The 12,395-nt window shown below is 38.1% G+C and overlaps 1 protein-coding gene across 4 annotated transcripts; it reads right to left on the reverse strand.

Annotated features, from left to right (window-relative positions):
• Window positions 1-393: 393 nt before the first annotated feature.
• Window positions 394-12,343, reverse strand: LOC113476476 (Sjoegren syndrome nuclear autoantigen 1 homolog). Of its 4 annotated transcripts, none has more exons than XM_026842118.1 (3): window positions 12,073-12,343; window positions 11,306-11,762; window positions 394-907 (listed from the first exon to the last, which is right to left on the reverse strand). In XM_026842118.1, exon 2 carries the CDS (start codon window positions 11,691-11,693, stop codon window positions 11,349-11,351), a length of 345 nt encoding a protein of 114 aa, XP_026697919.1. In that variant the 5' UTR covers window positions 11,694-11,762; window positions 12,073-12,343; the 3' UTR covers window positions 394-907; window positions 11,306-11,348. The 4 variants fall into 4 exon arrangements, with proteins under 4 accessions (XP_026697919.1, XP_026697918.1, XP_026697920.1 ...); XM_026842117.1 differs by lacking the exon at window positions 394-907 and adding an exon at window positions 915-4,436; XM_026842119.1 differs by lacking the exon at window positions 394-907 and adding an exon at window positions 5,230-5,866.
• Between the last annotated feature and the right edge of the window lie 52 nt (window positions 12,344-12,395).

Here is a 12,395-nt window from a genome sequence, read left to right on the forward strand (position 1 = left end):
GCCTTTGAGAAATGCATCAAGAATCCTGAACCTTGAAAGACCAGAGCTTTAGCAAGCAGAGCACAAGACCCATTAACTTTCAATAAGTCTTGTGGTATAAAATCTTCTTGGGCACTTATTACATTCTTAGTATTAACTCAAAACTTATTCCAGAATTTTAAAATTAGTTTTGTTACCTTCTTCACTACCATACAGGACTCAGCACTAGAATCAGAAATTACAGATACGGAAATTCAAAACTTTGAAATCCAGTAACACTACACAACTACTTTGGTTGGTATTAGGGGCTTTGCTCATGCTAATGAGATGATTTTAACTACAAATTAAATCATAACTTCGTGATGTAACAATCCCAATGTAGCAGAGGTAGCATCAAGTAGCTTGAGCAACATATGCATACACACATACATTTACTTTTATTTATACTTCACACAGAGTAGAAACAGAGAAGTGACTCCCAAATCCTTCTGGCTGCCTCAGTGTGAGCCTGGTTGGGGTGTTTTTGTACAGCATGCATTGCCATCATTTATTTAATCACCTGGTCTCTCCCAGCACCCAGAACACGGACCCTTGTCCCACAGTCCTTGCAAAACCGTCTGGCTTCTTCATGTGTGGTGGGAATGACAGGCTTGGACACTGGGCTGTGCTCCAAGGGTCGGGGATCTGAACAGGTACTGCAATTAGAACCTCTCCTGGATGAGATTTTACAGGAAAAGTACTGTTAGCCAAAACAAACGATTCTCGATACCTCTAAAACATTTGGCTATGGTTTCCCACCAAACAACCAAACACAGAAGTTATTTAAAACAAAAATGTTCATGCAAGGCAATATGGGAAATTTTAATTGAAGTCCACAGAAGTCACATTATACCTCCTGTCTGCTCACTCCTGACTTCAACACCTGAAACTATAAAATACATCTCAGCACAAAGTTAAAAGGGTATTCTTAATGTCCAAGAACCAAGCTTCACTCCAGCTACATCTGTGTAATAATGAATGGCATACTAAGCCAGGGGAAAGGACTTTTAACTAACAGTTACAGACAAATTTCATACCTATATAAGCACCAATATGCACTGCTTTATTAGGCTTATCTAAAATAATGTACTTTAAACTGAACAGGTCTGAAAAAAAAAAAATCCATGTTTTGGACAGGTAGCACATGCAACCAAGAAACTGCACAGAGGAGTGCAACTACTGGAAGAATAATTGGTCTGCAATGACAAGCAAATGCAGCATTTTGTTGTTTTTCCTTCACCTGCAATGGCTGCCAGCTTTGAGAATTTGCGTGATGGAATTTTTTCTGAAGGAAAAATAGAGCTCCCACAGGGCAGCTTTAGCTTTTCTTGGAGCAAATTGTCCCATTTATTATTCTTCACACCTTTAAAGAGAAATAAAATTCTTTCTCTACTCAGCTTGGTAATGACATAGGAGGGAACCAATTTAAAAAAAAAAAAAAAAAAAAAAAAAAAAGAGGAAAAAAAAAAAAAGCCCTCTCACTTGTTTCTTCTGCAAGCAGCTCCACTCAATTCAAACTAAGGCCAGCAATTTTGTCCTTTTGTGTTTTTCCTCCTCTGATGGAGGCCAGTACCAGACACTTCTCTGCCCCAGGTTCTTTCACTACATTATCAGAAGTTTGCCCTTTCTTTGTCAGAGACTAAATGATGCGTGCTAATTAAACAAAATACAATTTGTCTGGTCTGGAGGAGCCAGTTTGTCACCAAGACTTTGCTATCAGTAAATAAAAATAGAAAGCTTTATGCAAATCAACAGGATTATAGCCAGTGTGGAAATAACTGAGCTACTGTCCTCTTTCAGAAGCTGTTTGCATTCAGTCACCCCAGACAGCAAGAAAACCAATTGTTCCTTATAAACGTTATAAAAGTCTGCGCAGACACTGTTGGTACCGAGATTTCACAGCATGAAGACTTTTAATTGCCTCTCCGTCCTCTCCATAGATGAAGGCATCTGGAACGTTTATCTCTAGCGCACCTTACTGGGGAATATATTAATTAGTAAAATAGTGCAGGACTGCAAAGAAAACTGCTGAATACATATGATGTCTTGAGATAACTTTTTACAAGTAGCCTTACTGTGAGAATACTCCACTCTATCTTAGCATGTGTTTATTATTTTGCAATACAGGTCGTATTCAGAGCTTTGAAGAACTACATAGCTGACCTTTAAAGGCTTCCTCCATGAGACCACTAGTCTGCAAGCTTCAATATTATATTTCTTTTTCCTCTTTTTAATTTCAAGTTACAGTATTTTCTCAAACACAATGCAATCGTTTCTGGAAAAAACTCAAGTAACTCTGTGCATAGCCTAATACTAATTAAACTAAAGCATCCCATACAGACCTCCTTTACTTACGGAAGACTATAAACAAAGCCTGCATTTGCTGAGACAAGGATATTCTCATCAACAAACATAACAAACCTCTGTTCTTTAATCTCCACAGAGTATCAGGAATGTCACACTCCATCCATCCATCACTTCAACCTGAAAGTCTTTTTAGGATGGGTTTTTCATAGGATGAAACTCCTCTCAGATCAGGTGTCTGTTGTTTCTCCACCATATAATATTCTTACACTGTCATAATTTTTGTGACACTATCAAACTGAATGAAAGTTGTTTATCTTTGCAAATAATTTTTCCAAGTGTGCCAGAATATGTCTGGAGAATATGTGGATAATATGAAGATACTGAAAGTATCTCCAACCCACCACATGGCAGAACAGTGTGTTTCTGGTCAGCAGCTTGGGATAACTAAAAACATGGTAAGCAAAGGGCCAGAGGATAGGGCTACAAGGGTTCACATAGTAGCAAGAAAGCAGGGGGACAGCTACTGAAAGCAGAGGATACACAACCTAATGTAAGTTGTTAATGACCACCCTATTTAAATTGTCCTTTTTAAAGGCAGACAGTACTGAAATACTAGTTTCTATCAAGAACATTCCATAGTAAACATTTTAATATTTACTATATTTATATATTTTTTTAAAATGTGTATATATATTTCTTATGATACATGAAATAAAAAAATACTGCTGGCAGGTGTCACCTATCCAAGATTAAAGTAGTTTTTAATCTGAATTAATAGAGCTAACTTATTTTCCTTATAGAAAAGCTCTATATCCAGCCATATCTCTACAGTTCCTGACTTGACATGCTACTTCAATTTCATTAACCAAAAACAAGCTGTGGTGGAATATGGTTGTCACACAGCCTATTGCTGTTCTATGTGGTCAGAATGCTGTTATATGGTCTATATGCTGTTACAGATGGACTAGAATTCAGGTCCTTCATTGTATTTAAACAACAAGGAGTCTCAATGTCTAAAAAACCCTTCAGGTGTGTTGGTACAAACACCTGTTGCTCTTATGCTGACTAGCATAAGGTAGTAAGCCTGGTAAAATGGGACAGAACAACTGAGTCTGTAAAAACAAGCTATCTGAACAAGGTTAGGCTTGTAAAATTAGCAACTATCACTAGAAAATCTTTCTGTTCCTCTGACCCATCTACTACAGTCAGCTCCCAAACACCTGTGAGTAGGGGCTTGGAGAGAGCAGGTCTAGAAAGTGAGAGCAGCTGCTCTGTAGCTGGGATGCTTTGTCATGTTGGATATATCTATGGGGAAATGAGTAACACTTTTAACATCATCATGACACTGCATGTGATGTGAAGTAGTAATAGCAAAAAAGTACGCATCTAGTCAGTTATGTCTATCCCTTCCCCCAACACACAGGTTGAGAACGCATTATCAGGTTGGTTTATGTCAAACAGGATGTGAATCCCTGGGAAACAGTCCAAGTCAGAGCATTCAGCTGAGGCTGAAAAAGCAAAGCCGCCATTCTCAGATCTGTCCCTGACTTGGGGCAGATTACTACTGAGTGTCACTGCCTATCAAGCAGAATAAAGATATTAACATTCTCTGTAAGGTACTTTGTTATGTATTGATTGGAAGCACTTGTTTATATATCCCATATAAATATATATATGTATATACTTGGCATTTTAAAACACTTTTAAAAATAAAAACAGGACAGCATAAAACCAAATCTTGTTTCAGTTGAATTGCAGCTGTACAGGTAGTTTCTTTCTGACATTCCCTAAGAAAACCCATATATTCACAGGCACAACATGAATGTATGTGGCAGAGTGCCACAGGAGGCCTCAATGGAATACTTCATTAAAAAAACAAACAAAAAAACCGAAAGTACATTCCAAATTGAACAAGGAACACTTGTTGCAAGTCATTTAAACTACTAAGGAGAGCCACTAAACTTGCAGCTTGACTGAAGGATTAGACAGCATTTGACCAGGAACTTGGTGTACTACACAGCAAATACAAACCACTTACAGGCTCACAGGCTTCAGCGGAACTTGGGCATCTGTATTTTTCCCTTGGCCGTGGGTTTTTGAACGACTTGAATCTAAAGCAAGAACAATTTAGGCTTCAGAGAAAAGCTCCTAACGGGAACAGGGATTTTAAATACATATCCTTCTCATGGAGTCATATCTAATGTTGCATGTCACTAAAAGACAGTTATAATTCCCTGAGTTTTGAGAATAGAAACAGGCTACACTCTCTAGCAAATCCAGTGACTCCTGAGTGCACAAGATTTCATAAATGTGTCCACATGGTCCATTGCTTTTTGGCAGGGCAAATTAACCCTTAGTGAGCCCTGTACTGCAGCAGCTACACTGCTTTCAGCTGTACCTGAGCTCCTGCATTTAAAGATAACCCAACTGCAATCAGGTATCACATTCCTTGTGACTGACAGCATGGGCTGGGTTTTGTTTTTTTCAGCTTGCTTCAGTAGATTTCACAACAGTGAACTGTAACCATTATAACCACTTAGTTTGAATTGTCTTGTGACATTTTATCATGAGCCAGGCTAAACAAAGATGCTCCTCTCTTTCCACAGGTGGGTAGTCTCTCTAAAGAGGCAGCTCCTCTTTTGCCCCATGCCCCCCAGAATGAAGTATTTGTTCCCTTCATGCTAGCAACAACTCTTGAGGAAGAACCAGTATATAATCGAAAGTACCTTGGGTTTGTCAAGTACAGCAAGTAATCCCGTTTACTACTGGACAGTAAGCAGCACAACTCCAGAAGGATTTCTGTTATGGAACAACTGCATAAGCATATGAAGAATTACTGCTAGATTTTTGTTTTCAAACACATGACAGAATATGATTCAGCCCTGAATACTAACTATATTTAAAAAAAATGCATCACAGGAGTCTGTCATGCTGATTTTCAGCTCAAAGTGTTCTTACTCTATAAAGAGAGGCTTTAAAAAAACTGAAGCTTGCAGAATATGAAAAGGATTTTGTCTCTGGAACTGAGACATGACCAATCAGAATGGGCCTCAAGTTGTAGCAAGTTGTTAATAACCATATAACATAAAGACATTACTACAAATCATAATTTGATCTAATTCTGAATACAGATAGGAAGATTTAAAAGCATTTAGGAAATAAATTTGCTATTTTTTTACTGCATTCAGCTAAATTAACCTTATGAAGTGGTTTAATAAGTTACAGATCTATCAGAGACTACAGTGGAAATAATTTTTTTAAAGTGTTCCCATACACCACATATCAATGGAAATCCTCAAGCTCACTACAAGAGCTCTCACTGGAGCATAAGAAGCTATGCATATGAAGCTCAAAAAATAAAACCTATGGAGATTTAACTTTAAAATGCTCCATGGCCAGTATATTTGGTATCATAATTTTAAACATTTTTCAAAGTAAGTGTTAAAAATTGTTCAACCTCTTACTTTGTTTTACAGTCTCTACCTAATACTTCCATCTTCTTGACTTAGGCTGGTCACTGAAGGAAGCTGTGTGTCTGCCTCTAAAAAGATAATAAATGAGAAAACTCAACACCATTATAAATCCTTCAGGGCCAAGTACATATATTCTATAAAACACAAGAGGTGGTAAGCAGAGAGGAGATGTCACCTCACATAACATCATATGCCTTGAAATGAGGCATGAGCTGAACTGAAGTTCTCATCCCAGTCAGTGAAAAGACCAACCCCACCTCCAGAGGGAGACTGATACAATTTTTTTCAAATGCCTTTTCTAGAACAAGCTCTCAGTCTACAGATGTCCATTTTCCTCCAATACAGATGAATCTTATTCCAAGAATAAGACTATCCCATTTATAACATTCAAATTCAGAATGAGAAATATTACCAGCTTTGAATGATGTAGCAATAAAAATGCAAAGATTTGACACCATTATTTTTGATGCTGCTGCTAAATAAGATATCCAAGTTTGTACTAAAATTTACAAATTTCATGTAGTGGTTACCACATCATATCAATAGTCAAGTCTAATAGACAAAATGCAGATTATTCCACCTCACAAGATCTTGTGAAACTACTTTTAAAACCACTACAAGATGGAAGCCTTTCATTAGCTCCACTTCTTCTAACATCAGATTTCTGTAAAATCAAACTACAACACTGAACTATTTTTCATACAAATCCCGTTAAGTTAAAGCTATGAATGACCAAATAATATATAGCTCCCTTTTCTGAAAGTCTGAACCTCTCCATCCTCTTTTATTAACAGCTAACATGCAAGTAAGTTGTGTCACCTGCACACACATCTGGTTTTTTTACAGCTAGATACTGCACAAAATTTCATCTGAAAAACAGTTGAGGAAGACAATAGTCAAGGACTACTCTGGGGCAACTGAAATTTAAGACAGATTTATAAAGCAGTAAGAGGCAAAGAAAAAAAAAAAAAACAAAAAACCAAAACCAACCCACAAAAAACCCAACCCACAACATTCCCTGTTTAAAAAAAAAAAAAGGCACAAAACAGTCACCCAAGAAGCAGACACAGTCCTTGATTCACTCCGCCTGCTGTAACACAACAGTCACCAACAAAGCAATCAATGCACAAACTAAACCAAAAGCTAATCTGTCTTTCCCCCAATAGGGAGAACAAGGAAGATACAAATAATCAATATTTAAAGACACACATACATTAAAAACAAAGCTAAATGTGCCCTCTGATCTTATGAAAACTTGTCTATCCATTCATTAGAAGAAACCCAAACAACTAAACAACAAAGACTCACAAACAAATCAATATTAAAACATCTACTGATGTTTCTCCACTCACTACCAAAAAGGAAGGGAAAAAAATCTTATTAAAAAAAAAATCAACTGTTTTATCTGCTTCGTACATAAAAACCCAAGAGCCCCAGGTCTACTCAAAGTTAAGGATAATTTCAGCAACTGCCACAAAATACATCTTCTAACTCAAACTTCTCCTAACAAGCAAAACCATCTAAGCAGTAATAGATACTGGTCTTCTGCACAGGACTCATCTACATGAGGAATTAACTGTAGACATTTGATCCTTTTGCCAAAAATCTTCTGAATGTTCTTGTTCCAGAATTAAAGAGTACCTTGTTCCAATTTAGCTTAATACACTTAATCTATTTGGAGTGAGACAAATTACACCACAAGAGCTAGATGGAATTGAGATACTTAATTCTGTAATTGCAATCCAAGATCCAGTCACCTGGGTTTAGATTATAGCTTGTTTCATTGTTTGCATGGACAATTGTTCAGGAGTTTGAAGACACCTAGTCTTTCTAGACTGAAGACTTCCTAGTTTGAGAAAACAATCTCTTGAGTTCACCAAGTTAAGAACCAAAAAATTGCCACCCGTGTGCCTCAGTTCTTTAATGTCAATCTGACATACACACAGACTGCATCTAGTACGCTGAGGATTCAATTCCACAGCCTCCTGCTGGAACTGGCCACCGTGCAGCTGAGCACGGCAGTTTGGCCAGAAAGAACGCAGAAAGAAGAGACAAAAAGGTAGGCTGCCTCTGTAGCTTAATCGTCAGTGGACTTCAGGAAGATAGGGAATGTCCAGACTTTGGGTGAACCTGATTTCTAAAATTTGATTTATTGGGTAGCAGGAACCACAGGTAGCAGCTCAATACAAGCACACTTAAAGCAGACAGAAATTAAGAGGAGGTCCACCTCTCTCACACCCCCTCATGTTGCAAACCAGGACTCCACATACATGCTTTATTCTCTGCCCCTCAAAAATTAAGGCCCAGCCCTGTCCACTCACCTCAATTCCTGTTACATGATCAGAAGAAACTGCATATGGGGAGGTACCAGAACTGAAGGGTAAGCATCTCCACAGAGTTATGGATAGTGAGCAACTACTTGTATATGGGACTTCACCCAGTGGTTTGTATGATCACTTCCACAAAAAATTACTTCAAAATACCACCCACAAGCAGTTTCTTTGATAACCACCAAACTCTATCATACATAATAAACTTAGTTTATTTGACAGGAGTCAACACCCAAATATTTTGAGAAACTCGTTGATCACTAGAGCAGTATGTGCTAGGTACATATTTAAGAAGTATTGCTATAAAAGCAAGGAATCATCTCTCCTCTGGTTATGTACTGTTATGTGGAAACCCGGTGGAGATTCCACTGCATAAATTCAGAAAATTAGACCAGTGTTCTAGATGCATTTCACTGCAGCTTTGAATCAAGTACAGGTAGGAGTTCAAAAACTTATGTCTCCTTCCATACCAAATAAACTACAACACATCCAACACAGCACTTCAGATTAGGCACTACAATCTGGTAACCTAAATTTTTGTCATTAAGGTTCCTAGATTGTAAGCACTCAAATAAATTACTTGATCTAACCCAGATGTCATATAAATTCAATATAAAAAATTAAGTCAGGAATAAGTATGATGCCTTAAGTTTATAATTTGCCTTATTTCAGGCAAACTTTCTGTTGCAGGCTAGCCCTACAGAGCTGCTGTAATCCGCAAACTACCATTTCTGTTCCAGCAAAACTGTGTATTAATTTAGTTTGCATGCCCTCTATTCTAAATAAACTGAAGCTAAGAAAAGCAATTTATGTCAAGATTTATACTACCTGAAAAAGCAGTGAAAAAGGTTTACCACTTCAATAAAAGGACACTGTAAATTCATTTGGGTCAATGCAGAATATAATGGCAAGAGCTATTTTTGAGTAACAACTCTGCAGCTGCACTGACTTCACAATGACTGTCACAGTGAAAGTTATTCTACAAGTAGGCAAGCCCTAGAAATAGGATATTATTGTTCTCCATTTATGAAACTGAATCTAAATAGAAATTTTATAGACTAGGATCACCAAATGGAATTCTAACAACATTTCAACTTCTTATTTGAAAGTCGGGAGGACCCAGTATGTGTAAATACTAGGCAAGAGTTACATTTTTCCCTTAGTTTTGTATCTAAAAAATTCAAAATTCAAACATCTCCAATATTTTAGTTTTGATACCTAATAGCTATACTTAGATGTAATAATGGTCACGAAGTAGACTTCTTTAAACTTACAAGGCTTCTCTAAAAACTAGATTTTTACAAGTGGAGCAAGAGGCATTCTTTATAATATCTGATTATTCTAAGGCAAACAAACCTGTAAATGTTGTCCAAGACTTAATTGTACTGTTCCCTATGAGCTTTCTATGATACATTTTTATTTTTCATATAGACAATCTCAAGTTCCCTTCTAGACAGAAAGCAGTAGTTTACATATGCAACTCTAAAAAAAAAAATCTTGCTCTTTAGTTAATACCTTTTTCTGAGCCTTCCTATTTTGATGTAAATTAGTTACTACTACCACTTTAAGGGAAGAGAGAATGCCAAGAAACATCCAGTCAAAAAAATAACTTTTTTGCTTTTAAATATAGTAACATTTTTGTGTCTCACTTTGTGTTTCACTTTAGTATAAGCAAAGCAGTCCCGAATACTGCAGTACTACAACAGCAGTACCCCTGAGATTATCTAATTTTACCACCTCAGCATTACTTGAGGGAAGCCAGTAGAAATGCTATGCAAGTAAATTGTTGATTAGCTGAGTCATACTAACTCCTGATGTATCATGGCAACCAGAAGAACCTAAGATTTGCTTCATGTTACTGGTAACGAGCTACTGCTGAAACTATTCACATCTACATACCCTTTACACTTGCACCTGAGAGACACACGGTTATCAAGAAAGGAGATTACAATTGCACTTGTTTCAATTTAGTTATTTGGTATAGAATGAAGATTTGACTTCAAGATAACGTTTAAAAATAGTTACTGTTATAACACATGAATAAGCAGGACAAAAAGCATGTGTATATACACACACAGAGTTTTAGTAACTACTAGAAACAGGATTGATGTTTCTGCCATGCTGTTCCCTCTCCCCCAATGTCTAAACTAGGTTCTATGTTAACCTCATCTGTAAGAATGCCTAACAGTGGCAAACTACTTGCAATCTCATTTTCTACTCTCATCTTTCATTCATACTTATTTCTCAACATTCCAGGCTGTTGACTTCTTTACAATTGCATTACAAATACTTAGTAGATCAGTATTGAGCTAAAGGGCATAAAAATATGGTTTCCAGAAGTTTTACTATTAGCTTTTAGCTGTGAATCTCTTCTTTGGTCTTGTACTTAACTCTCAGTACTTTTGATTAAACACCAGCAGTTTTGTCAGGACTTCTAGACACTGTTGAAATATAATCTTTTCCTTATCTGTAAGTGGATTAGTTGGTCTGAGCTTACACTCATTAGTTGGTGTAAGCTTGCAGCACTGTGCCCTGCACATAGGAGGCACGCACTTGCACCAAACCCTGTCTTTCGTTATAGCATGCCTCCTTTCTAAACAAGGCTTTTGAGTATAGCTTCAGAAAATGCACGAACCATACACAGTCCTACAGTTTAAGTCTCCATACACTGCATTAAGTCAAGTTCTCTCACCTTACCCCACCATTATTCCAGATACGTAAGAGATGGCTGTAAACAAGGGCTGTCTTTGTGCATGCATCGAATAAAACTCCAAACTCCTAGAGGAAGCTAAATAGTTTGTTTCTATTTGGTCCCCAACGGTAAAGCCTTGGATTTGGAAAGTGAAGTAGTATCTGATCTACTTGCATCCACTAGTTTTCAATCAAACAGGAATTCACTGGTAGCCATCCCAAGTAAAACATGAGTATTTTTTCCTGTCTTCAAAGAGCCTTGAGGCATGTCAAAACTGACAGTCTCTCATCTGTCTCAGCTACCTATTTGGCATATAGCTTTGTGGTGTTTAAGAATTAGATTTTTTTAACAGCAAAACAGCAACTTTATTTCACCTATTTCTAGAGCATTTAAAAATAATAATAAAACATACAGAAAGGTTGGAAGAAAATCCCTCTCTGCTTATACTGTCGTTGTAAGGTTCTATGGCTAACCACATTTCTCACCTAGTGGAATTTTAGCACCGTGGAGTCCAAACATTTGACCGTTTCATGTTACATTGGTTTTCAGTTCTGGCGTATGCTTTAAGCTTCCCACTTCCTTCTTCAGAACATTAAGTAAAGTTCTAGAACTATCCAAAATCTTCATGTAAGCAGCTTCAGTTTCAGCAAGAATTTTTTCAAGCTCATTCCATGAAGCTACCTTTTGGGCCAGGTTTTCACATACACACTCCAGTTGTTCACTCAGGACTTGGATTTTATGCTGGAGTTTACTTTTTTCTTCTTCTGCTTGCTGGATTTGTTTGTTCAGCTCTTCTTTTTGCATACGTAAGTCTTCAATGCATTTCACTAGTTCATTATTGTAACCCTGAAGAACAGCTCCCTGCTGAGTCATCCTCTGCTCCCCTCCCTGAGCTCTGCCACTGCTCCCTGAAGTCCCCTCTCAGCAACAGCCTTCTGCACTCTAAAAAAAACACCAAAAAAGAGAAAAATTCTTTAAGAGAGTTGCCATAGCTGCCATGAATAATGATACACCAGCACAGACAGAGCCATGAGGAATGATGCTCTGTTTAAGGTTAAGATGCTAGTTCCGAGGTGTGCCACTTTTCTTCCCTTTTCAGGAAGGGGGCTGAACAAAATTCGGCATCTACACTGTACCTTTACTGCAAACTGGTCTCTCCTATGATACTCTCATGGCAATGCTCAACTCTAGTATCAAAATACTTCTATTTTACAGTATCTTAAGAGGGTTCTGAACAGATGATGCTTTGTACCTCAGACTTCGAGGGTTTGGTCAGAAATAACAGAATGACCCTTCCTCGGGAGAAGGCTCGGCAGTCTCCACCAGCAGCAGCAGCAGCGGAGGCACCCACTCGGCCCCTGGTGAAAGGGGATCTTCCTCTCCAACTGAGCGCCAGGCATCCACTTCACTGAGAGCCCGGAGCCACCTGAAACAGACCGATCTGGCTCTGCGAGCTACTCACGGCCGCCGGAATGACAACTGTGGGCGTGTGCCGAGACGCGGACGAGCCGTTTTCCCGCCGGAGGCCGCCGTCAGCGCCCCTCACCCTTCGCCCCCCACTCACACCACCCCCCC

This window comes from Athene cunicularia (assembly GCF_003259725.1).
Source record: "Athene cunicularia isolate RWA chromosome 2 unlocalized genomic scaffold, athCun1 chr2_part1, whole genome shotgun sequence".
In the NCBI taxonomy this organism is placed as follows: domain Eukaryota; kingdom Metazoa; phylum Chordata; class Aves; order Strigiformes; family Strigidae; genus Athene; species Athene cunicularia.